The sequence below is a fragment of the Eptesicus fuscus genome, chromosome 7, assembly GCF_027574615.1.
Source record: "Eptesicus fuscus isolate TK198812 chromosome 7, DD_ASM_mEF_20220401, whole genome shotgun sequence".
NCBI lineage: Eukaryota > Metazoa > Chordata > Mammalia > Chiroptera > Vespertilionidae > Eptesicus > Eptesicus fuscus.
The window spans coordinates 91,176,764-91,204,259 of NC_072479.1; the positions used below are offsets into that span (position 1 = coordinate 91,176,764).

The window sequence follows — 27,496 nt, forward strand, 5'->3', positions numbered from 1 at the left end:
TAGAGCATCAGCCTGTAGACTCAAGGGTCCCAGGTTCAATTCTGGTCAAGGGCATGTACCTTGGTTGCAGACACATTCACAGTAGTGGGTGTGCAGGAGGCAGCTGATTGATGTTTCTCTTTTTTTATTTTTTATTTTTTTTATTTAAATTACTTTATTGATTAAGGTATCACATATTTGTCATCAACCCCCCCCCCCGATGTTTCTCTTTCATCAATGTTTCTAACTCTCTCTCACTCTCCCTTCCTCTCTGTAAAAATCAATAAAATATATTTTAAAAATAAAAACCTCCCATACATCTAAAACAGTATCTGGCATATTATTGTAGGTTCAATAGTGAATGAATAACAACAGTGCTTGTCCCCCAGTGGATAGAGCATCGGCCTGCAGACTGAAGGGTCCCAGGTTTGATTCCAGTCCAGGGCATGTACCTTGGTTGTGGGCACATCCCCAGTAGGAGGTGTGCAGGAGGCAGCTGATTGATGTTTCTCTCTCGTCAATGTTTCTAACTCTTTATCCCTCTTCCTTTCTCTCTGTAAAAGAACTCAATAAATTATATTTTAAAAAATATACAGTGCCTGCTATATATTAGAGATTAATAAATATTAATACGGCTGGTGTGGCTCAGTGATTGAGGGTAAACCTATGAACCAGGAGGACCTGGGTTTTTTTCTAGTCAGAGCACCTGCCTGGATTTTGGGCTCGGTCCCCAGTATGGGGCATGCAGAAGGCAGCCGATTAATGATTCCTCTCATCATTGATGTTTCTATCTCTCTCTCCCTCTACCTTCCTCCTGAAATCAATAAAAGTATATTTTTTAAAAAGAAAAATATTAATTCAGGAAAAAGTATGACATGTGTTGAAACAACTAATAAAATTTTTCTCTCCATAGCATATATTTACTATATGTATATATATATATATATTATACACATATATATATACATAAAAATGTATACACATTTTAGCAGCTGATAACTCATTTAATTTTCACTCATTTTCAGGTTTAACTGGTTTGAAATAATGGGTGAAGCCAGATTAATCTTTGAACACAGAAAATTTATCCTAAAGCATCACTAAACTTTTTTAGGGGGATACATAAAAGATAAACTTTACAGTACAAAACCAGCAACCGTTGATGAATTGAAGGCACACAAATACCAAACGAAATGATTCTTGATGTTTGCTATTCTATTGCTTTGAGTGATAACTGTCTGGACCAGAACGGCCATCAGTTTGAAAACAGGCATTAACAACAACAACAAAATTTATTCATTTCTGTAGATTCTTTCAAATTTTGAAAATGAACGGTATGTTAATAAACACTGACTTTATAATCATTCAAATTTTGTATACATTATTTTAACTTTGGGGGACATCCCGTATGTATATGGTTTGAGTGGTTCCTGGCCTCTCTCCACTTCCTACCTGTAGGAATCTACACAAGATTCTCTTTATCCACCAGTAAAATAGAAATGAAACGCTTATCCTCACTTTCAGGTTTAACTGGTTTGAAATAATGGGTGAAGCCAGATTGACCTCACTTAATTTTCACTCCTTTTCAGGTTTAACTGGTTGTTGAGAAAATGAAATGAATGTGAATGGTTTTGCAAGCTGTGATAAGCCGTACAGTTTTAGGTAGGGAAGATTTGAAACTTTCAACAACATCAATTGCCACCGTGCTATTTACTTCCAAGGAGAGTTCTGTGCTTTCTGTACTGCCAGTCAGATTTTAACCTTTACTCTCTCCCAGAGCTGACAGCGAGGAATCTCTCAGCTCCCTTACCCTGTTCGGGTTAATTACTCTCTTTTCCTTTCCATTTTAGGAAAATGGACAGCAGGTGCTGAGTTCCCTGCTCCAGGATTTCTGCTGACTCAGGCTGCTTCTTCATTTCCCCAGCGAGGAACAACACATGCAGGAACACTGACATAGCTTCGCCAGAGCTTAGGTGGAAAGGGTGGAATCTCTTCTGAAGGGGGAAAAATAAGCCTAAGCCTCCTCTACCAAAGCGAGGCACTTGGGAGGGGGGTTGGGGGGACACGGACACACAGGCAGTTCAGGAAGCCTAGGTTCCCACTCCCCTGTGGCTCTGACAACTGAGAAACCTGGGGCAAGTCCCCTCAAGTCTCTTCCATCTTACCAGGAGGAGAACATCATCAGAGTTATTACAGTGCCTTTGGAACTCACAAGTTATTGGAGGATCAGAAACAGAAGAAAACTCCAAGACACTGAGTTTTATTGAGGCTTTTGGTGTATTTAATTGTAAGAGTGAAAAATAATGCCGAAGTGGCCTCAAAATGTTCCCTATTTCACTGTCTGCAGCAAACAGTCTCATTCATTTGATGGAAAAGAGCATGTAACCTATGGTCTCTAAAATTGTATTAGTTCATAGCACACTACAAGGAATGACTTACTTAGGACACAAAAGTTTTTCCATAATGAAAACTTTCAACTATCTCAGCTTGTAACTTTGAATTCGCTTATTTAGGGATAATGTGAAATCTTTATATGTACGCGAGGCCCTCCTGGTCCCCCTGGGAAGAGGCTTAATACTGTTGATGAACAGGCTCAGGATGATACAAATTATTCTATTAACGCATTCTCCTAACCCTGTATTTAATCAATGGTATATTCTTGTGAATTATTTAAATCTATTGTTTAACAATTTACATGTTTATTTATCATTTTCAAATAACTGTAGACGCCTAGGGAAAGAGCCCAAAATACAGGGAAAATCGGCTAATAAAATTTCCTTTGGCTTCAGCTGGTGAAATGCGTGAGCCCTTTTGTGTCACAAAAGCTTACAAACTGAAGAGGCATTGGACTGTGGGACAACCCGGACATTTGACAACCATATGGTATCCTTGAACTTCGACTTCAGAATAAGAATGCAAATGTGTGAAAGTAAAGCTCTGCTGCAATTCACAAACGCTTGCTCACTCTTTAAAACAAATAAAAACCTCCTGCCTGCAGCCTAAATTATCCGGAGAACATTAAGAACCCGGAAAACTACTTTCAACAATACACCACCCCTGAAATTGGAATCGCATTTTGTTTCATTTATTCGCGCCCATTTATTAACTCTTTTCTCTCCCGAAGAGTCCAAAGTACTGAGAAAGAATAATTAGCAGAGGAGTAACTGCGTTTTGACACTTTCGGGTTACGGGCGGAAAGGGGAGATGAACGAGAAGAGGGCGGGGGGGAAAAACAATCTTTACAAGCTTTAAAGAGGAACCTGGGAGGCCCAGCAACAACAGCTCCTCGTTAGTATAGTGGTTAGTATCCCCGCCTGTCACGCGGGAGACCGGGGTTCAATTCCCCGACGGGGAGATTGGAGCCTTTTTTACTAATTCCCTTATCTCCCCTATTTTCCTTGTAATTCAACAGCACGCAAATGGGTGTGTCTTTTCTAAACGACGATTTCTATCCCTTCCGATCCCTATTTTCCTTGTAATTCAAGTGCGCGACATCGCTGACAGATACAACATACTAATTTCTTGTTCATTTATTTGTGTGTCTTTCCTAAATGATGACTTTTAAACTCAATTCTCACCATGAAATAAGTTACTACACTGAGAGCAAACGCTTTATATTGTTGGCAAAGGAAGAGAGGGAAGAAAACGCTCGGGCGGGCCTCTGGGCTCGCTCCCAGCCGCGGGCTGGCAAAGGCGTGCGCGTGCGCAGTGGAGCCCCGCCAAATTACCACGGAGGAAGGTCACGACCTCGGCTCGCGGACCCCGTCGGGGGAGGGGAGAGACAGAGAGAGGGCGGAGTCTCCGCCCCTAACCGGGCGGGTAAGAACGGAAATGGCTTCCTGAAGAGGAAGGACGGATTTCCTCTGAACGTGGGGACCGGACTAAACGGAAACTCCTTTCTCCGGTCTCCGCGGGTTCCGTCCCCGCCTCGGTAGAGGGATAGCTGTTAGGAAGCTCTTGGTGGTAAAGGTATCAGTCTCCACCCCCGACTTGTGCTTCGACCTAAACCTAACGGAGGGGCAGGGGGGAAAAACGGAAGGAGCCGCCGGGGCTGTACAAAAGAGACGCCATGTTACCGGAGTCCTAAGAAACTGCGCGAGCCACAGCCCAGCAGGACCTCGTGGCGCAACGGTAGCGCGTCTGACTCCAGATCAGAAGGCTGCGTGTTCGAATCACGTCGGGGTCATGGCACTTTTATTTTGTGCCGCCTCAACCACGGGCCTCTTACAAACCTAGATGTCTTCCCGCCTTTTTTTGAAAATGCCGTTACCTTTGAGAATTAAATCTTCCTCGTTCAAATGGTATCCTAGTAATCCTTACTCTGCAAAGAGACAAGACTCAGTATATAACGTAGAGCCTTAAGGCTCATGATTCTTGTACTGTTTCGCCTTCGAAAGTGAGTTTTCTGTCATTTCACATGCATAATGTGTAAAAATAAGGGTGTTGTAGGGGGCGTATCAGTCCACGGTACAATATACTGTGCTAGATGGTTTTCCAAAGCTGGTTTTAGACCCGCTTTTCTTGCCTTTTTGAAAGCAAGAAAAAAAAGAGTATAATTCCTAGCTTTTAGTATTATGATCGTTTACATGGTTTAGTCCGAGTGCCAGGCACTGTAAACAATCTTAATATCCCACTTTTATAGGTAAAACTGTGACACACAGGAATAGTGAGCGACCTAACAGGGTTCACCCAAGATAACAAGCCAGGTGACTTGACTCCAGATCCCCCTCTTCACTAGATGTTTATAATAAAGGTGGAAATCAACAGTTGAATTTAAGTGATACATCAGTGCACCGTATTTTCCTATGAGTGGTGCCATGTCAGCCACTTTCAACTACTGTATTACTCATTCACTTTTGTAAGCTCCAGAACTTTTAGTACTACATAGTTCCTTACAGGCATGTGTCAAATATTTGTTGTACAAAAAATAAATAGCAAGGCTATGAGAAATGAATATTTTTAGATTTTTATTTAATATGATCCATAAAACTCCCTGAGTCTTTTTTGTTCAATGTTTTGAAAATACCAAATATTCATTTCTTAGGATTCAACCTAATATAGCAGTAGAGCTGAACCCTGTATTTTCACTTTATGTAGTTAGTTCTTCCTTCCCCTATTTGGTTGGATTGAGATTAGATCATCCATTTCAACAGATATTTATGGACCACCAAGTATGATGAGCCTGATACTGTGCTAAAGCACTGAGGAAAAGGATGCACTGAGTAAAAATGGGTTTGTGTGGGTTTTTTTGAGCAGCAGTAGACAAATATGTTAAGTAACCAAATACCATAAATACTTTGGGATAAGTGCCATGAAAGTAGCATAAACAGAGTGGTGTGATGGTGCTAAAATAGGGACATTATCTCTGCCATGGGTAGGTCAAGAAGGCCTTATAATGGAAGATCTTGAAAAATAATGAAAAGTTTGCTATGTGATTTTTAAGGCATTTATTTACCCAATGGACATATTTGAATGCCTTCTTGAGTCAAGCTCTTGTTGCTTAATGTTCCTGGGATCTGATTTCTTCAACTACAAAAATAGAGGTTGAAATTAGTTTGCTAGGGCTGCTATAGCAAAATACCGCAGAATGGATGGCTTATACAATAGAAATTTATTTTCTCACAGTTCTGGAGGCTAGAAGTCCAAGATCAAGGTGACAGCAGGGTTGGATTCTTCTGAAACCTGTTTTTGACTTATAGATGGCCACTTTTTCACTGTATCCTCACACGGTCTTTCCCTGTACTATGACATCCTTTTATAACGACACCAGTCAGATTGGATTAGGACCCACTCTAATTGCCTCATTTTAACTTAATCACCTCTTAAAAAGGCCTCATTTCCAGCCCCATGTTGAGGTACTGGGGGTTAGGGCTTCAACCTATGGATTTTAGGGGGACACAACTTAGTCTGTAACAAAACTTAGGTTCTTTCTCCCCCTAGCAACCTTTGCATATATAGCATATTATCTGCATGCAACAATACTTGATCTTGGCTTGAACAGAGCATGTTATCTAATTTGTACAAAATCATACTCTTGTGAGGTAGTCCCGGCAGGTTGTATTACGTTGTTAATCATTTTGTTAATGGCAGTCCTGGAAAACTAATACAGCTTTGTTGGAGAACTGCTAGTTCTCCATTATGGCTAGAGAGGAAGAAAGAGAGAAAGCTGTAGAGGTAAACAGTTCAGATCACTCATTGTGTACCATCCTAATTTAGATTTTACTCTGAGGGCAATGCTGAGCTATTATTCAAGAATGTGGAATGGTTGGCTGCGGCTTTACAAAGAATGTAAAAAAACCTAGAGTTGATGTTTCCAGACCTGCATCCTGGGGAAGAGTAAGGAATGCAATTTTTCAGGCTCTACCCTAGACCTGCTGGCGATGGGGCTAGCAACCTGGGTTTTAACCAGACCTTCCAGGTGATTCTGATGGAAGCTAATGTTTGAGAAACACTGGCCTATACAGCAAGGCCAGACTGGAGGTCCTACTTAGAGTTGCTAAGAGAACAATTAAAAAACTAACTTGTAAATCAGTGTATATACATATCATTACTAATACTGCTATGATTCTAAAACTGGGATGTCTGTAGTTTCTTAGAATGGCTGATTTGCTGACTTGCTATAACTTTGAAACAACCTAAAACCCAACACTTCATTTTAACTTAAACGTCTGCAATCATTATATAGAAATGATGTGAGGGAAGTGGCTGTGGAATAGACAGATCCATGTTTGCATTACCAACTCCTGACAATAGCTATGTGATTTTGTTTTATTTCACACACAAAATTTCCAGTCTGTCATTTATTCTTCCAAGTGGATTTATTCACTGGTACAGAATGCTTTGAGCATTTATTTCACCTGTTTAATAAGCCAGCTTTCTCTTTTGAGGTTCTTTTTAATCAGTTACCTAAGACTGATATACTCTGGATGAACTGAAAATGGAACCTTTGGAAATGCAAAACTGACAGACTGAATTTTGAAAAGCCAAGTTATTCCCTGATTTCTCACACTGTTTCAAAAAGAAAAGTAGTTATGGTTACAAAATCATGTATTCATTTTAGAAATCTTGGGAAATATAGAAATATGTAAGGAAAAAAATAAAAATCACTTGTGCCCCAACACCTAGAGGAAATTACTAGAAATATTTTGGTCTATATTTATTTAGTCTTTTTTTGTATATATTTTAAATATACACATACCCATACATATTTGAGTTCGTTATAGAACTGAGATCTTACCCTAATTGGTTCTCTATTTTTTTTCTGTTTGTTTCTTTCTTACTGATTGCTGTATCGTGAACATTCTTTTATATTAAAATTTTTTTAAGAACATGACTTTTATGACCTTGTAGTGTTTCGTCATCTGCTCTGAGGTGACACTCTTAAATTCATAACTGAGTCCTATGCAAAACAAAAATGTTATTTTTAGATGGAATGTTTTGATAATAAAAAACAAAAAAGTCTGCAGTACATTTAATAGCATTAAGAACTTCAAAAAGGAAAATGGAAACAGTTATCAAGTGATTTAGAAAAAAAAGTTTTGGAAGAATTTTCTCACAAAGTACATCAATTAAAAATTTTTTTAATTGATTTAGGAGAGAGCAAGAAACATCTGGGATGAAACCAAGCAACTTTGTTGTGTTGGGATGATGCTCTCATAACTGAACTACCAGCCAGGGTTTCAACTTTTTTTAAAAGCTGTGGCTTCACATAGACATATCTTTCCACTGTTTTAAAGATTTTAGGTATCAATGCTGTAACATTTAAAGATTAAAAAAACAACACCTATGCCAGTATTAACATAAAAGATAATTTAAAAATTTTATTTATATTGGATGAATGTAACACAAAATAAAATGCCAGTCTTTTTCTTTTTAATTCAGAAATGTCACAGGAGATGACTGAAAGAATAAAATTCTTGAGAAAGAAGTATGAGATCCAGAGTTGAAGTGGTGGAATTCACTCTGATAGAGGGCCAACTCTTCCGTTGAAACAAGAAAGATGCAAGAGAAAATGACCGCAGATTTAACCATCTGAAGTTGAAGCCATCTTTCCCTATAGATGGTTTCTGTTTCCTCAGGTATGAGGCAAGGTCACCAGCTGAAAATGGGGAGAGGTCGGGGAAAGGCATGTGAGTGTTTTGTGGGAGAGAAGTGAAGGTGTGAATGATTAATCCAGGTGACTAGCTTTTCCAGCCAGTGTTGAGTGCTCCTATGAGATCTGACATCGTAAGTTAAAACCAGCCAGCCCTGTTGTATGATGTTTCTCCAGTAATATTTGTTACTTGGTTGTAAGCAATGAGAAAGTTTGTTCCAGCAGGGTTCAGTCCAAGCAAGGTTGAGGTTCTTCCAAATAAGAGACACTGGGATAAGAGAGTTATTTTTGAGCATTTTTAAAAGACTGATTTTAAAAAAACATTTGTAAAAGACTGATTACAAGAATTGATCAGGGAATCTAAATCAGATGAGTTGGAGATGATTACTGTATATGGTTGCAGAAGCAGGATAATAGATTTTTTTAAAGTGTTCGAGTTAATGGATTGGAAGTCTCAATTAGGTCAATGCGAGTACAATAAATGAGCCACAGGGAGAAGGATAGCAATTGACAACTGGGATGCCTGAAATTGAGATATAGAAGGTAAAACAGTTATTGATGACAAGGTTCAGATTCTTACCACTGGAGTGAATGGATGTGATGGAATAGACTAGAGCAGTGGTCGGCAAACTCATTAGTCAGCAGAGCCCAATATCAACAGTACAACGATTGAAATTTCTTTTGAGAGCCAAATTTTTTAAACTTAAACTTCTCCTAACGCCACTTCTTCAAAATAGACTCACCCAGGCCGTGGTATTTTGTGGAAGAGCCACACTCAAGGGGCCAAAGAGCTGCATGTGGCTCGAGAGCCGCAGTTTGCCGACCACGGGACTAGAGGAACAAGTTTTTGGAGATGGAGAGATCAAGCATCCAAGAGGCCAAGTGTTGGTGTTGTATGGGTCATCTGTAAGAATGTTGAATTCACACACAATGCAGGCAAAGGAGATGGTGAGGAAAACCTAGTGCAAGGAGCAACAGCCTGTAATTTCTGAGGTAGAGTGGCCAAGAGGTTGATAAATGATAGCCGTAAAGATGGTAGATGGGCCATGGCCTTTGTGCCTATGTGGCTAGAGCGTCAACCCGTGGACAAGGGTCCTGGGTTCATCACTAAAAAAAGTAGTGCAAAGGATATACTGATGCACCTAGGATGATACCAAGTCTGAATTTGATAACTCGAGTTTGTGGATGATATAGAAAGGCACTCTCACTGTCTGATAGCATATGACATCAACTATGTCTCCTGAGAAATGTAGAGTCCACAAGTAACCTGTTGATAAGTGTCCCCAAAAAAGAAAAGGTGAGATGATTAATAAAAGGGGATGAAAATGATGCTTTTGCTCAGGGAACGTTTCAGGCATCTAGAATGTAGTTCTTTGTGAGTTATCTTTACTATTGGCCGGTAGGCATAGTGCTAAGTCTATTTAAAACAACTTTCAGGTGCAACAGGTGATTTTTTAATTTTTATTTTTTTTGCTTGTGGTAAAAATAGGATGAATTACTGCCTCTAAAGATTACACCGTCTGGAAAATTTCTGGTGCAAAGGCCCTATGAAAACAGAGTTCCAGTGTAGTATCCTCGGGTGATTCTCTCAGGTGGCTCTGTGACTCCCGCATTGTACTCTACCCACATTATATTAAGGGAGAAGAAGATTATCCTTAAGTGTCAGTAATGCCACCTCCTCTGAGGATCCACTTCAGCAACCAGCTGCCCAGGTATTATCAAACCATAGCAGCTTGGAGACCATTCCAGTCAGATCAAATCTAGCCCTGGTAACTCTGACACTTTTCAGTGAGAATAGCAAAACCTACCTCTTAAAAACTATTAGTCCAGTTGAGCCAGAGCCAAACTTTGCAGGGTAACGATTTAGCAGGACAACCTGCAGAGATTATGCTCAGTACTTTGTTGCTCTGCCCATTACAATTTGAGACTAGACTGGAAGAAGTCACTGAACTGCGGCAGGCACAGTGCACACTGGGACCGTCCTATATGCATTAATTCCCTTTGTGAGGTTACCAGTACTGCGAAAGCTTGGTCCTTTGCCACTCAGCTCCGTTTCCCCACCTTTGCCTATGTATTCAGTGAAGCTTGCTAATCAAAATACAATATTTAATTAATATTACTAAGTTTAATGCTATTGCTTAAATATATGTAAATACTGAGGTTTGTAGAAAAAAAATTAAAATATAAAATTGCCTCTAGGAAAATAACCTTTCATTAAAAGAAATGTCTCCTCCACTTGAACAAAATAAAATGACTTTAATCCACAGGAAACATTTTTAGTGAAAGCGTTTAAAATTACTCGAACTTAACCATGCAGAAATCAGATAAACGTTTAAAAATCATTTTAAAGCAGCTTATAAACTAGTTTGGAGATCAGAATCTGGGTAAATGATCAAGACTCGCTAGATCCAATCTCAGCTTCTTTCCTTTCTTGGAAGAAAGCATCGTGAAGTATATAAGTTCCTAAGACATACAGATATTTGCCGTCCATGGCACTTCTGAGGATATTTTAATTGTAACAAATGTCTGAGACTTCACCAGGTTTTAATTTGATTCAGTAATGTGGTTAGGGTTTCCCGGCCTAATCATAAATCACTAGGCATGATTAAAATCGAGTACGTATCCACCTCAGTTATCTTAAGTTGCCCATTCAGGCATTCCTAAATGCCTCCTTTTGTTTTGCTGAATTATTAAACGTTAGGTTTAAATTATGGTCAGGTACAGGTGGAGGGTAACTCAGAGGCGGCTCCCAACAAAGACAGTTGAGCCCCAACTAACAACTGTTCGCATGTAATGATTAATGCCCCAACCTTCAGGGTGAGAAGCAAATGGAATACTTAACAATACAATCTTATCACAAATTCAGGGGCAATTTGAAGTTCCCTGTAGTCGAGGTCTGGCTTCTCCCGAGTTTCGGGAACAAAAGAGGCATTCCCCAGCCGAGACGTGCAGGCGTTTGTTTTCTATTTACGGGAAAGTAAATCACATCAAGGACGAGGAGTGTCCGCACACACGCCTCGCGGCTTCTCCTTCCTTTCGGGGCTAGCGGTTGGGGAAGGAGGGACTCTTCTTCGGCGGGTCCCGTCCCGAGAGTGAGAAAGGCCCAGCCGCGGTCCCCGCAACTCAGCTCGGGGCGCCCGACCCCGGGGAGGAAGGCTTCTTCTCCAGCCGGGAGGGGGGAGGAAACGGCGCACAAAAGCAGCCCGACTGGTTCCTTATCAGCGTCCGGGGGAAGGGCGGAGAAAGGGGAAAGAGAAACGGGCCGGCGCGGCGCTCCCGCCCGAGCGGCTTTTAAACTGCGTTTCCACAGCCTCTCGCAGGGCGCCGCGGCTAATGGAACCCGCGCGACGCGTCGGGCCAATCAGCGCCGCGCTTCCTCCGGCCTCCGGCCAATGGCGGCGCGCGTTCTTGGGGCGTGGGCGAAGCAGGCTGCTTTCCTTGGCTGTCGTGTGTGGGCTGGGGTTGGTGCGGACGCCTGGCTGGGCTGCACTTGGTCCGCAGTTCTGCTCCGGGGGCTTTTGTGTCCGCCTTTTGCTTTGCTTTCTGTGAGCGTTTTTTTTGTTTTGTTTTGTTTTGTTTTTTCTCTCCACGCGCTGCTCCCCAGCGGAAGCCGTGAGGCTCGGAGGCAGCAGCCCTCACCCCAGGCGAGGAGCGAGCGCGCCAGCGTGAGCACCCAAGTGACGGCTGCGGGGAAGGGGGTTCGCCGCCGACATGCCGGAGTTCCTGGAAGACCCCTCGGTCCTGACGAAGGAGAAGTTGAAGAGTGAGTTGGTGGCCAACAACGTGACGCTCCCGGCGGGGGAGCAGCGCAAAGACGTGTACGTGCAGCTCTACCTGCAGCACCTCACGGCACGCAACCGGCCGCCGCTCGCCGCCGGCGCCAACAGCAAGGGGCCCCCGGACTTCTCCAGCGACGAGGAGCGCGAGCCCACCCCGGTCCTCGCCGCCGCGGGCCGCAGCCGCGCCGCCGCCGGCAGGGTAAGGGCGCCCGGCCCGGGCCACAAAGGCGGCCGTTGGACGGTTGTCGCTCCCCGCGCGCTCGCGGTCCTCCCTCCTCGGCGCCCCCTCGGGCCTCCTCGGCGGCGGGGCTGGCTTGCCGGCCATGGGAGGGGAGGGCGCCGGAGAGGAGAGTCCCGGAGTTGGGGCCACAGGGCTGGCGTTTTGGCTGCGTGTGCCTGGGAGGCGTGAAGTTCGCGTGTGCGCGGAGGTTGCGCGTGGGCGGCGGGGGGCTCGGTGCCGCTGGACGCGCCGCCGGGACGGTATTCGGACAGGGACTACCGTGCCCTTTTCGAAAGCGCTTAGGAGGGGTCAGCCCGACACTGCCCCGGGTTACCTTGGAGCGTTTTCCCGCTTTCTTAACTGCAGTGACTGGTAACCGAGTCTCGGAGCGCTCCCTGGAGGGCAATTGGTGCATACTAATTTCTAACCAAAATTTGAAATAAATTCCCGCCTTTTTATGTTGTTGTGTTTTTTTTTTAATCTGGAGGGCTTTTTGAACCGTTTATGTTTTTCTTGTTTTTGTTATTCTTTTCTAGTAACAAGGCCATCTTTTGGCGGGGGACCTTAAAATGAGCATTTAAAAAGACGCCATTAAGCGGTTATCTTAGACACTCAAACATTTTAAAATTCTGGTTATTAAGGGCTTGGGTTTTTGGATTTTTTTGTTCATTTTTGTAGGAGGAAAGCAAAGACTTCGGAATCATGAGACACGTTTATTTCATGACATTCTGGTATGTCAGTGTCACAGTTTGGAATATCTAATCGCGGGTAAATCTCAGATTGGCTCCAGCAAATGGATATTTTGTTTGAGAACAGTTTGCGTGTTTTGTTCGGTAGGTTTCTATAGGTTGTTTTGCTGGTAAGAATCTATAAAGTTACCAGACTTCAAATCCTAACAGAATGTAGTTCGAAGTAGTGATTGATGTAAGCGACAATGCTTTGTAAGGACTTAGAATATTGAGCTTGGAGCTATTGCTACTAATTATTGGTATAATTCAAAAGTACTTGTTTCGAAGTTAGGTTGTTTAACTTGTTTTAAAAAATCTATCTGATGTGCTTTCTGGACTACCCATATAGAAATGAAAGAAAGATGTAATAAATACATGTAAATTTAATTGAAAATGTTAGCCTGGGCTTTCAAGAATTGAAAATCTTATAACTTAAGCCAGTGCCTGGAAAATAGTAGTACCAGGTCTGTATTTGTTCAATAAATAAAAGACTGCCGGGCCGGAATGGCTCAGTGGTTGAGCATTGACCTATGAACCAGAGGTCACGTTGGATTCCAGGTCAGGGCGTTTGCCCGGGTTGCAGATGGATCGGTAGCAGAGGCAGTCAATGATTCTCATCATTGATGGTTTTTTTCTCTCTCTCTCCCTTTCCCTTCCTCTCTGAAATAAATATATATTTTTTTTAAATAATAAGCAAATAAAAGACTGACCTTATTGTTTCTGATGTCTTGTTTCTGTGGATTTAAAGAAAGCCAGTTGACTCTTCCATTAAAAAAACAGATTTACATTTGAAGTAGAGCATATCCTCATCTGTTTTTCTCCAGTCCCTCTGAAAAAGAAAGTAATGCTCAAACTATTTCAGTAAAGATTTGGCTGAAATGAATTTTTTAAAATATATTTTTATTGATTTCAGAGAGGAAGGGAAAGGGATAGAGAGATAGAAACATCAATGATGAGAGAATCATTGATTGGCTGCCTCCTGCATGCCCCCAACTGGGGACGAACCCGAAACCCAGGCACACGCACTGGAACCGAACCTGGGACCCCTCAGTCCGCAGGCCGACGCCCTATCCACCGAGCCAAACCAGTCAGGGCTGAAAATGAAATGTTTTCCATTTAAATGAGCACACTTAAAAAAAAAAAAAATAACAGGTCTTCTATAGAACCCTATCTTGGTCTATGCAAACATTATTTTTTGTTGTTAATTCTTAACCAAGGATATTTTGTTGTTGATTTTTAGAGAGTGGAAAGGAGGTAAGGAGGCTGGGAAAGAGTTAGTGGTTGGCAACATCGTGGTGTGGTCGTCAGAGGGGCATATGGATTGGTTGCCTCCTGCAGGAGCCGGTACAACCTGCAAATATGCCCATGTCTAGGAATCAAACTTGAGACCCTTATGTTCACAGGCTGATGCTCTAACTACTGAGCAATACCGGCCAGGGCACAAACATTCTTGAACTATAGAAGTATTTGGTTGTATGTTTTATAATAGGACTAGAGGCCGGGTGCACAAAATTTGTGCAGTGGGAAAGCGGGGTCCCTCAGCCTAGTCTGCACCCTCTCACAGTCAGGGACTCTGCTGCTTACTGCCCACCTGCTCACTGCTCCTTAGCACTGCCGTGAGTCTGGCTCTGGCTGAGCAGCACTCCCCCTGGTGGTCAGTGCGCATCATAGTGACCTGTCATTTTGCCCTTCCATCGATTTGCATATTAAGCTTTTATTATATAGGATAGAAAGGATAGGATTACTGTTCTTACTTTGATGATTCATTTTCTACAAAAACAGCCATCTTGGTTTTGATGTTTGTTCTTCAATTAGTTTTTAGAAGAGTATGCCCCAACCTACCCTGTGTTCTAAATTTCATTTTAATCACTCACCATTTTTTTAGTTCCTGTCTTATGCTCTTAAGTACTGGAAATGGATTTCTGCTGACCCTGCCCACCACCTTAATTTGTTATTTTTTTATTTTTTGTATGATAATCATCATGTTTATTATTTTTGTAATCTCACATTTCCCATATTATCCAAGTTGTTTAGCACTATGCAAATAAACTCTGCGTGAAAGGAATTAACATTTTAAGAGACCCTACTATATTCAGTGGCATGCTAAGCCTTTTATATGACATTTTATGTTTTCTTACGTATAGAGAAAAACTATTTCACAACCATAAAGTTAGGACCTCTCTACTTATATTTAAAACTCAAAAAAAAAATGTGTATTCTTGGCTAGGCTTAATAGTGTGAACAACTTGAGTTAATAGTGGGCCCTAGCTGGTTTGGCTCAATGGATAGAGCGTCGGCCTGCAGACTGAAGGGTCCCAGGTTTGAATGTGGTCAAGTGCATATGCTGGGATTGTGGACTCAATCTCCAATAAGGGGTGTGCAGGAAGCAGCTGATCAATGATTCTCGCTCATCGTTGATGTTTTTATCAACCTCTCCCTTCTTCTCTGAAGTCAATAAAAAATATTTTTAAAAAATAGTCTCTTAAAAAAAGAAAAAGTTAATAGTGGTAGTTGGTCACTAACATCATAAAAAGCGGAAATTTAAAATCATCTGTTTTAAAGCACATTAAGTAAATGGTTATAACTTAACTTAGGAGTCTAATAGGTTTGTCAGGTATAGGAAAAATATTGAATATACAGGAAAAGCATCTTGGCATTTATAATAGTGAAATTATTCTCTTTTGAACATTCCTTTTATGTGTACAACATTTTATGTTCTAGTCATTGTTAGCCCCGTTTATAGTAACAATATAGACTCACATTTTTTTTTTAAATGGGAACGTGGGAAGAATTAACTTCTTTTATTATTATTGATTTTAGAGAGGAAGGGAGAGGGAGAAAGAAACATCAGTGATGAGAGAATCATTGATCGGCTGCCTCCAGCAGGGCCCCTCCTGGGGATCTAGTCTGCAACCCAGGCCTGTGCCCTGATGGGTAATCAAACCATGACCTCCTGGTCCATAGGTCGATGCTCAATCACTGAGCCACACCAGATGGGCTAAACTCACATTTCTTAAAGAATATTTGCAATCTGTGAGAAAGCCAAATTATGTTTGAGAGTTACAGAAAAGGCTAATTTTTTAGGTGGTGAATTTTTAACATTTTAAAATAAGTCAAACTGGATTTGGCCAAAGGCATAGCATTTAAACATGGGTTTATGAGGAATATTTTTAAAAAGAATGTTCTTACTGATTTTAGAGAGATGACAGAAGAGAGAGAAACATCCATCGGTTGCCTCCCATATGCACCCAGACCAAGGATAGAACCCACAACCTAGGTATGTGGCCCTGATGGGGAATCAAACCAGCAGCTTTTTGTGCAAGGGACAACACTCAACTACTGAGCAATTGTTTTATTTCTGTCATCGCTGTGGTCTCTCAGATTCATTTGATGTAACATGACAAAAATGTTTGCATGTCCAAAATTTGGTTTTGGGTTTTAGTTTTCTGTTTCTAAGGCTTTTATTTTATGCATTTTGGTGATACCAGTATTTTTAGGTGTTGAGATGATCTAGATTGTTGTAAAAAAAAATAAACATTTACGGAGTTGGCAGTCTGCCTGTTACTGCCAAGATGCAAAGTATTGTAGCAATTTTGAATCCAGTGGAGTATAACTTTCTTGAATGATCTTGCTCTGGTCAGGATTATGAATTCTTACCAGGAAATATTTGAAGACATGGAACAAAACATTAAAAAGTATGCTAATGTGCCCTTGCCATTTTGGCTTAGTGGCTAGAGCATCAGCCCTCTGACTGAAGGGTCCCAGATTCGATGCCGGTCAAGGGTATGTACAATGGTTGCAGGCTCAAATCCCCCAGGTGGGAGGCAGTGATGTTTCTCTGTGTCCCTTCTCCTCCCTTCCACTCTCTCTAAAAATCTATGGGAAAAAATCCACCGGTGAGGATTAACAACAGCAACAAAAGTATGCTAATGATGGTAAATATTAATTAAATCATAAATTGCCATCAGACTCTACAATAAGGTGTTAAGTGTACAGGCTTCTGAATCAGGGTTATAGATTTAAATTCTGGGTCAGCTGCTTATTTAGATGACTTTTTTATTTTATTTTATTTTTTTAAATATGTTTTATTGATTTTTTACAGAGAGGAAGGGAGAGGGATAGAGAGCTAGAAACATCGATGAGAGAGAAACATCAATCAGCTGCCTCCTGCACATCCCCCACCGGGGAAGTGCCCGCAACCAAGGTACTTGCCCTTGACCAGAATCGAACCTGGGACCCTTCAGTCCGCAGGCTGACGCTCCATCCACTGAGCCAAACCAGTTTCGGCTAGATGACTTTTAATAATGAACATTGTCCATTAGATGCTCAGTTTTCATTTGGAAAATAGAAATAATCTAATAGCTACTTAATTAGGTTGAGGCTTACAGTAGGTTGCATTTCTGAAAGTGTCTAGTGCTCAGTAATTTATACTACTACTACTACTACTACTACTACTACTACTAGAGGCCTGGTGCACGGATTCGTACACTGGTGGGGTCCCTCAGCCTGGCCTGCGGGGATCGGGCCAAAACCGGCTCTCCAACATCCCCCTAGAGGTCCTGGATTGCAAGAGGGAGTAGACCAGGCTGAGGGACCCCACCGGTGCATGATTGGGGCCAGGGAGAGACCAGTGGGAGGGCTCCGGGGTATGCACGGCCCATCTCGCCCGGTCCTTATTGGCCAAACTCCAGCAGCAAGCTAACCTACCGGTCGGAGCATCTACCCCTGGTGGTCAGTGCGCGTCAGAGCGAATGGTCGGGCACTTAGCATATTAGGCTTTTATTATATAGGGTAACATGTGATTTCTAAACTTTTTTGTTTTTATTTAATGCCAGAACAATGCAATGTTACCATAATGTATTTTTCAGAATTGGGTGAGGTAAGTTTGTTAAAGTGATGTATGCATAGTCTATTCAAACATTACTATACAGCATATTATGCAGAATGTCTTGAGTTACCCATGCAAAAGTGTGCTTAAGTTTTCTCTGTAAAATGGGAATATTATTATCTGTATCATAGAATTTTTATTCATTAATTTAATACATACAAGGTACTTAGAAAACAGCTTGGTACATAATAAGTATTCACTAAAATCTGTTTCATAACAATTATTTTTTTATATAATATTTTATTGATTTTTACAGGGAGGAAGGGAGAGGGGTAGAGAGCTAGAAACGTCGATGAGAGAGAAACATCAACCAGCTGCCTCCTGCACACCCCCTATTGGGGATGTGCCCGCAACCAAGGTATATTCCCTTGACTGGAATCGAACCTGGGACATTCCAGTCCACAGGCCGACGCTCTATCCACTGAGCCAAACCGATTTCAGCTCATAACAATAATTATTATACTTCAGCATCTTGACTACTAATGGTAGTGATTTTAAAATAAGGAACTCATAGGTGATACTATACAACTGTTATTATTATTATTACTAGTTATTATTATTACTAGAGGCCCGTTGCACGATATTTGTGCAAGAATAGGCCTTCCTTCCCCTGGCTTAAGTCCCTGCTCCCGGCCCGCCTGGGAGCTGGCAAGTCCTCACTTCTGTCTGTAGCACTGCTCCTGTAGCTCCCTCCGCCACCTCCCACCTCCCCCCGCCCCCTCATAGCAGGCGTCCCGCCCCTCCTGGCTGTTCCACGCCTCCATACGCAAATTAATCCGCCATCTTTGTTGGGTTAATTTGCATACTCTTATTGACTGTGGGCATAGCAGAGGTACAGTCATTTTACATGTTTGTCTATTATTAGGTAAGATTATTACTAGAGCCGAAACCGGTTTGGCTCAGTGGATAGAGCGTCGGCCTGCGGACTCGGGTCCCGGGTTCGATTCCGGTCAACGGCGTGTGCCTTGGTTGCGGGTACATCCCCAGTAGGGGGTGTGCAGGAGGCAGCTGATCGATGTTTCTCTCTCGTCGATGTTTCTGACTCTCTATCCCTCTCTCTTCTTCTCTGTAAAAAAATCAATAAAATATATTAAAAAAAAAAAAAGATTATTACTAGAGGCCCAGTGCACAAATTGTGCACATTGGGTCTAGCTGTCCTGCCCTGATGGGAGCCCATTGGGCTGAGCCAGTGGGAGGGAGGGGCCGCAGGCAGTTGGCCCGGTCGGCCCCACCCCTGATTGGCCCCCGGCCAGCCCCACTCCCAATCAGGATGTTCAGGGACTATGGGGGGCAGGGCCAGCCAGGCAGGGGGCCTGATTAGGGCCTAGTTCAGGTTGGTTGGCTGCCACAGTGCGTGTCATAGCTACTGGTTCTGGTCGTTCCACCATTTTGGTTGCTGGGCTTTTATATGTATAGATTATTTTAAATATATTTTTATTGATTTTAGAGATAGAAACATCTATGATGAGAATCATTGATCGGCTGCCTTCTGCACGCCCCCTACTGGGGATTGAGCCTGCAACCCAGGCATGTTCCCTTGACCAGAACCGAACCTAGGACGCCTCAGTCCGCAGGCTGATGCTCTATCCACTGAGCCAAACCGGCTAGGGCTTATTTTATTTTAAAAAAAATATTTATTGAATTGATTGGGGTGACATTAGTCAACATGAACATACAGGTTTCAGGTATGGGTTTCTATGTTAGAAGATGTGTATATTACACTCTGTGCCCACCACCTAAAGTCACATCTCCCATCACCTTATATTAGGACACCCTTCTCCCCCCACCCCAACTGTTGGGTTTTAAAGTTGAAAAAGATATTAGAGATTACCTGGTAGTCGGGAAGAAACTGGAGAACAGTGCCTGGCACATACTAGGTATTAAGTATTTTTGACTGAATGAAACTAAGAGATTAACATGATTTACTTAAAAGTAACAAAGCTTTCTGAAGACAGGAATCAGTACAACTAATGGTTCCTTCCTCACTAAACTGCTGGCTTGATAATTATGTATGTCACACTACCTATCTCCCAATTTTTATTCTTATTAAATTTGACATTTCATAAAATGACATTACTTTTCTGAAATTTTCCTACAAATTAAAAATAAAAAGCAAGCAGCCTGTTATGAACCCTTGCTCAATTTAACTTACCTTATTCCAATAAATTAACCTCTAATATTTCTTTGTACAGCTGTAGTTTTTTTCATTATTTTAAGAAAATTTAAGGGAGCTGGTTTCCTACTTCGATTTGATAAGCCTTATTATTTTTTGATAAGCCTAAATGGATTTTGGGATGGGGGCAGGCGGGGAGAGTTCATTGATGGAAAAGAAGACATAGGTAACACTTTCAACAATAAAAAAAAATTTTTTTAATGGATTTTTAAAAATACGTGACTTTTTTTTCTCCCCAGGTGGCACTTTCATACATTCAACAAAACATCTTATCAAGTACTTGTTCCTGTGTCAGGCACTTTTTCTTTGATTTCAGAGAGGAAAGGAGAGGGAGGGAGAGAGAGAAACATCAAGGATGAGCGAGGATCATTGATGGACTGCCTCCTGCACATCCCCTACTGAGGATCGAGACCACAACCCAGGCATGTGCCTTTGACCAGAATCGAACCTGGGATCATTCAGTCTGCAGGCTGATTCTCTATCCACTGAGCCAAACCAGCTAGGGCTCAGGCACTCTTTTTATTTTAGATGTTTGGGAGACATAAGTATGACAAGACTCCTGCTTTCTGCTACATTGTTAAATGCTGCATCCAAAATCACCTGAGATACTAATTGAAATACAGATTATCAGGCACAAGATTAGGACTCATACTGGGGTAAGACTTAAAAACATATATATTTTTATTGATTTCAGAGAGGGAGATAGAGAGAAACATCAATGATGAGAGAGAGCCATTGATTGGCTGCCTCCTGCGTGCCCCACACTGCAGATTGAACCTGTAAAACATCCTGGATGTTTTGATGATAGTAGAGTTTGAACATTCTTATGATGGGAGGGATTATCTACAAGTAATCTGTACCCTATTGGCTTTCTTTAAGGCATTTATGTTATACAATGGAGTTTTTTTTTCTAGTCTAGCCACACATTTTGGAAAATTCAAGTAGATCATCAACACAGGATTAGGTCTGTTTGATTAAAAGTCTTTTCTCTAAAGAGACTTCAGGGCTTTGATATATAGAACTCTTAGGCTCTGTGCAACTATTTTGATATCAAGGTGTGGGTTGCTTTAAGATTTGAGCCTAATGATTCTAGATAAGTGCAGTATGTACAGGGGTGGGCAACAGTAGGTTTAAAATTGTAATTCAAGTAATTCAATAAGTAATAAATAATAATACAAGAGTAAACTAATCTATGGCCAAATAATGTGATCCCCCCTTCTCATCCCCCAACAGCATTGGAAAGAAAACAGTTTATACAACTTCATGATTTTTGCCCTTTTGCATAAAATATTTCTTGTGTTAACTGTTCTGCTTAAATATCAGGACCTACATTGACTTTGACATTTGTGGCCATTATTTAAATAGTGATTGGAAGTTTACATAGTTTTTCCAGTAGATACTGCTATTGCTTAAATTATTCTTAAAAATTCCTTTGCAGTTTCTCTCAAAGCTTGTTCCATGTTCTTTCAACTATAGTAGTGTCCCCCTTATCCATGGTTTCAGTTACCCTTGATTAGCCAGTCTAAATATATTAAATGAAAATTCCAGAAATAAACAGTTCACACATAAGCTTTAAATTTTGCACAGTTTTAAGTAGCATGCTGACTGAAATCTTGCATTGTCTAGCTCTGTCCCACCCGGGACATGAATCATTCCTTTGTCCAATGTATCCATGCTGTACATATAATAATACACTAAGATATTTTAAGAGGTCAAATTTATATACTTTCATTATGCTGTAGTTATAATTGCTCTATTTTATTCTTAGTTATTGCTAATCTCTTACTGTGCCTAATTTATAAATTAAACTTTATCATAGGTATATATGTACTAGTGCCCCGGATTTGTGCACATTGAAAGGAAATTACTTAGAAGGTGGCCGGCAGGACTGGAGCCAGCCTCCCGCGATCTCTCTCCTGCTGGCCGCACCTGGGGCACCACCTTGGCTTGAAGGGCATCTGCGGAGTGAGCGGGTCCCTCTGGCAGGTGGGGTCCCTCGCCCTGTCCTGTGGGGATAGGCCCAAAACTGGCTCTCCGACATCCCCTGAGGGGTCCCGGATTGCAAGAGGGCGGTTCTCCGACGACATACCCTGGAATCAGGCTCCCTCCTCTCTGGTACCAGGGTGTGTCATCCAAGAACTGTCACTGCTAAGTCACCTGAGCTTGGCGGCTCCTGCATTGAGCATCTGCCCCTAGTGGCGGTGCAAGTCTTAGTGACCAGTCATTCTGCCGTTCAATCGATTTGCATATTACCCTTTTATTATATAGGACTAGAGGCCCAGTGCACAAATTTGTGCACGGGTGGGGTCTGGCTGGCCCGTCCCGATGGGGGCCGATCAAGGCTGGGCCAGCAGGGGGAGGGGCCACATGTGATTGGCCAGCCAGCTTCACCCCCAATTGGGGTTGGGTGGGGCCAATTGGGGGCTTAGCTGGCCGAGCGGAGGGACCGTGGGAGGTTGGGGGGAGGTGATCAGGGCCACGATTGGACTGTTTGTCCGCCACAGTGTGTCATAGCGACTGGTCATTCCATGATTCGGTCTCTGGGCAGATAGATAGATAGATAGATAGATAGATAGATAGATAGATAGATAGATAAAATATGGTGTATATATAGGGTTCAGTGCTATGTGCAGGGTCAGGCACCCACTGGATAAGGGCGGACTTTTAAGGGAGCGGGAGGAAAACATCAACATGAGTGTCATTCAGCTGCCTCTTGCACATACACTACCAGGCATTGAGCCTGCATCCTGGGCATTTACCCTGACCAGGAATTGAACTGGCAACTTTTCAGTGCATGGGATGACACCCAACCAACTGAACCACACCAGCCAGGGCCAGACTGTTGTATTCTTTTTTTTATTATTATTTATTTATTTTTATTTATTTAAGAGAGATAAAGAAACATCCATGATGAGAGAGAATCATTGTTCAGCTGCCTCCTGCATGCCCCCTACTGGGGATCGAGCCCACAACCCAGGCATATTCCCTTGGCCAGAATCGAACCTGGGACCCTTCAGTCCTCAGGCCAACGCTCTATCCACTGAGCAAACTGGCTAGGGCCAGACTGCTGTATTCTTAATGAAATGGTCATATAGATCTGGGATCTTGGAATATATCCCTTGAATAAGGGCAGACTACTGTAGTCTTAATGAAATGGTCATATAGAACTAAGTATGGCAAAAAAGCTTTGTCAGAAGTGATGTGTCTGACTTCCTTCGTGGGTCAAAAACTGGCTATTAAAGTCACTATATTACGAGAAGAATCTTCACTTGGGCTTTGTAAGTTCTGGTGTGCTTGTTTAAAGGAATCATTTTTATACATTTTTTATGGTAAAGTCTTAAACTCGTAGATTAACTTAAACATTTAAATATTATAAAAGAGGCCAGTAGTGAATTGTATTTACATTTATCTCGATGAAAATATTTAAATCCGGTCCATTTACTGGTTTGAATTTTTCATGACATCACCTCCTCTTTAGACAGGTTAGCCCACGTTGACTGTTTTAACAATAATGTCTGGCCCTAGCCGGTTTGGCCCAGTGGATTGAGTGTCGGCCTGCAAACTAAAGGTTCAATTCTGGTCAAGGGCATATGCCTGGGTTGTGGGCTTGCTCCCCAGTGGGGTCTTGTAGGAGGCAGCTGATCAATGATTCTCTCTCATCATTGATGTTTCTATCTCTCCCTTTTTATTCTCTGAATCAATAAAAATAAAATACCTTGCTAAACTCACTTATTAGCGATTTCTTTGGATAGAATCCTTGGGGTTCTCTATCTAGAAATGTCAACTGCAACTAGTTTTTTGTTTTTTTCCTTCCTAATTTGTATACCTGTTATTCTGTTATTTCCTTTTCTTATTGCACTGGCTAGGACTTCAGTATGATGTTGAATAGGAATAGTATAGTAAGGAAGGACATCCTTGACTGGTTCCTGATACCTAGTGGAGGGAACATTCAGTTTTTTGTCATTAAGTACCATATTAACTAAGTTGTTTTCATAGTTTTCTTATTAAATTTGTAAAGTTTCCCTCTAAATTTGCTGAAATTTTTGTTATTATGAATAGGTATTGGATTTTGTCAAGTGCTTTGTCTACATCAGTTGATATGATCATCTGATTTTTTCCCTCCATACTCTGTTGATACTACGGTATTGCACTGAATATTGAATATTGAACCAGCCTTGCATTCTTGGAATAAACCCACTTGGTTATGGAGTATAATTCTTTTTATATACCATATTAAAGCATTCCATTTGAAAAAATAAATAAATAAAATAATAATAATGTCTGTAAAATTGAGTTACTTGATTGGCTTCTAGGTTTGTGTAATTATAACCAAACTTAGAAAATATCTCCGAACAAGGAGTTACTTTTAATTTAGTCAAATAGCTAAGGCTTAATATAACTATAAATCAACTTGAAGGTGAATTTCCATGTTTATTGTATATAGTGTTATTTATAAAGTAAATGAGTATTTTAAAATTCATATTGAAATGATAACTGGACTTTGTTTACAGAAAGCCACAAAGAAAACTGATAAACCCAGACTAGAAGATAAAGATGATTTAGATGTAACCGAACTCACTAATGAAGATCTTCTGGATCAGCTTGTGAAATATGGGGTGAATCCTGGCCCTATTGTGGGTAAGTTGACAAAATTTCAAATATCTTTTCTGTGAAGTGGTACCCCAAATTGTTTTTCCCTTTTACCTAGCAGTTAAGTTTGGGTTCTAAGGGCCACTCTGTCAATCATTTATATGACCAGGACCTTACTTTTTTTTTTTCTTTTTCTTTACTATAAATGAGGGAATTGAACTAGACAATCTCCAAGATCACTTTACCTCTGTGGTCAAGATTGTTTCATATATGCCCATATTACCTGGTGAGACACATGGTAATATGTCTTATATGTCAGTTGAGGAAAATCTAAGGTAACATGACTGGCCAAAGTCATTTAAATAGTAATTTAGTAATAGGCTTGTTAATATAACTCAAATTAATCAATACCTAGCATTTTCTGTTATTAAAAGGACCTTGTTTTCTCTTTTTATTTTTAACGGGAGAAAAACCAATTTAATATGTGCACATGGAAGAATCATTAAAAATCTTGTTTTGGTTGGAATTCAAGAATGATACCCCGAAGAGCAAACTAAAAAGAGAAAACTTAGAACTAAATACACTGAATTGCCATCATTTGGTTACTTTTGCAAGGCTGAGTATGCCTTAATTTTAGAAGGTCTTGGCAATATATAATCTTAGGGTGAGGAAGTTCTACATATTTTGATCCTCTAAGTTATGTAAAAGTTTGAACACTGGAGATTTGTGGGTTTGTTTTCTCCTGTAGGCATAGGAGCAAACAAGGATTTTGGATGCACCTTTTGTTTTATTTAATAACTGTATTTAAGTAGATAATATTTGCCTATTAATATAATTATCAGCAGACATTTGGTACCCTTGTAAAATTTTATTTAAAATGCAAAAGGGAGATGTTGAAAAATGTGTATTATTATCTATATATATAAAAAGCCCGCGACCAGAACGCTGTAACAACCAGAATGACGGGTCGCTGTGATGCCCACTGTGGCCAGCGATCGGCCCCGATTGAGGGCGGGGCAGCCGGCCAAAAATAAACCCCCACCATGGTCCTTCCCCCCAGCCGGTCCTGCCCCTGATCACCGCCCCTACCCCAATAAGGGGCGGGGCCATTGGCCAACCTCTTGCAGCCCCTCCTCCGCCCAGTCCCACCCCAATCAGGGGCAGGGTTGGCCGGCCAACAGCCTGCCACTCTTTCCCCCAGCTGGCCCCGCCCCTGATGGGCCCCCACCACCCTGATCAGCCCGTGGCCCCTCCTCCCAGCCAGCTCTGGGATGATGGTAAAGTCTTAAACTCGTAGATTTTAAGGCCCCCCCATCAGCGGGCCTCCCCCAGCCCCCATCAGGGGCAGGGCCAGCTGGCCAACCAACCATGGCCCTTCCCCACAGCTAGCCTCACCCCCAATCAGTGGTTCAACACTAAATTTACACAATTACGTATTTTCAGACGTACTCATCTTGCATAACTGAAGTTTTGTATCTTCCAACCAACATTATGCCAAACACATTTACATTTTTAAAAATGTGATTTATAGTACTTTTCCCATAACTGGATGGCTACTTATGTTCATATTAATCTCTTAGAGGGTTTTTGTTGTTGTTGTGTGATATGTTTTTATTGACTTTTTAGAAAGAGAGGAAGGGAGAGGGATAGAGAGATAGAAACATCGCTTGGCAGCCTTCTGCACACCCCCAATGGGGTAACAAGCCTCCAACCCTAGGCATGTGCCCTGACCGGGGAATTGAAGTGGAGGACTTCATTGCTCATGGGTTAGTGCTCAACCACTAAGCCACTCTGGCTGGGCAAGTTGTGGGGTTCTAATCACAGTAATTTAGATGAGTACAATCAGTTAATAAAAATAGATTTTCTACAAAGGCAAGTACTATTATGTAGTACTGGAGAAAATACACAAATTCTAAAACTTTGGGGGCAAAAATACTCAGTCCTGCCGAAGCCGGTTTGGCTCAGTGGATGGAGCGTCGGTCTGCGGACTGGAAGGTCCCAGGTTCGATTCCGGTCAAGGGCATGTACATTGGTTGCGGGCACATCCCCCGGTGGGGGGTGTGCAGGAGGCAGCTGGTCAATGTCTCTCTCTCATCGATGTTTCTAGCTCTCTATCCCTCTTCCTTCCTCTCTGAAAAATCAATAAAATATATTTTAAAAAAAAATACTTAGTCCTACTTGGTTCTTCAGTAGGTTATCTAAAAAGACCTGTATCAATCTATGTATTCCATGCTATAAAAGAAACATTGTTGTAATTATGTGTTAAAATACTATAAAAATACCTTTTTATAAAACAATTCATTATACAATTCTGTCCAGATGACTCAGTTGGCTGGAGTCTGTACACCAAAAGGTTGAGGGTTTGATTCCCAGGTAGGATGCATATGGGAGGCAACCAATTGATGTTCCTCTTCCTCCCCTTTCTCTCTTTTTCTCTCCTCCCCTTTCTCTAAAACAATAAAAACATCCTCAGGCAAAGGTTAAAAAATTTATTAAAAAATTCATTTTTCTACAGGGGGAAAGTTAGGGAGAGGTGGGGGAGATAAGAGATCAATCAAAGGACTTGTATGCATGCATATAAGCATAACCAATGGATGCAAAACTCTGGGGGGTGAGGGCATATATGGGAGTGGGGTGGGGGGTGGCAATGGTAAGATATGTACACATATAATACCTTAATAAAAAAAATTGGAAAAAAATTCATTTTTCATTTTTAAGCACATTTTAATGTTGCTGAAGATAATGTCTGAGCTTATCTCAAGACAATATAAGTACTAAAGCAAGTTCTGCCTTAATACAGGAACAACCAGGAAGCTATATGAGAAAAAGCTGTTGAAATTGAGGGAACAAGGAACAGACTCAAGATCTTCTACTCCTTTGCCAACAATTTCTTCTTCGGCAGAAAATACAAGACAGAATGGAAGTAATGATTCTGACAGATACAGTGACAACGAAGAAGGTAAAGTTTTAAATAATGTTAATCAAATATATGTGATTTTTTTTCCAGACTCATAAGATACAGTAACCATGTAGAAGATAAAATTTAAAAT

General features: G+C 41.4%; 1 protein-coding gene and 3 non-coding genes across 9 annotated transcripts in view; all 4 read left to right on the top strand.

The window, feature by feature from the left end:
• Nucleotides 1-3,259: 3,259 nt before the first annotated feature.
• TRNAD-GUC (transfer RNA aspartic acid (anticodon GUC)) lies at nt 3,260-3,331 on the top strand. Its single transcript has one exon. It is a non-coding gene; the product is annotated as a tRNA-Asp (tRNA).
• A 759-nt stretch (nt 3,332-4,090) lies between these two features.
• Nucleotides 4,091-4,162, top strand: TRNAW-CCA (transfer RNA tryptophan (anticodon CCA)). Its single transcript has one exon. It is a non-coding gene; the product is annotated as a tRNA-Trp (tRNA).
• A 7,201-nt stretch (nt 4,163-11,363) lies between these two features.
• Nucleotides 11,364-27,496, top strand: part of TMPO (thymopoietin) — a 34,865-nt gene continuing 18,732 nt past the window's right edge. For 2 of the 6 annotated variants that reach the window (XM_008144786.3, XM_008144787.3), the window contains exons 1-3: nt 11,371-12,046; nt 24,368-24,494; nt 27,247-27,405. In XM_008144786.3, coding sequence (XP_008143008.2) covers nt 11,780-12,046; nt 24,368-24,494; nt 27,247-27,405 — 553 coding nt within the window. In that variant the 5' untranslated portion in view covers nt 11,371-11,779. Of the gene's footprint in view, nt 12,047-20,133; nt 20,513-24,367; nt 24,495-27,246; nt 27,406-27,496 lie in introns of those variants that run through there. The other 4 variants (XM_008144785.3, XM_028150285.2, XM_028150286.2 and 1 more) reach the window with 4 other exon arrangements.
• MIR9223D (microRNA mir-9223d) lies at nt 21,925-22,002 on the top strand. Its single transcript, NR_128930.2, is given in 1 exon segment — nt 21,925-22,002. It is a non-coding gene; the product is annotated as a microRNA mir-9223d (primary transcript).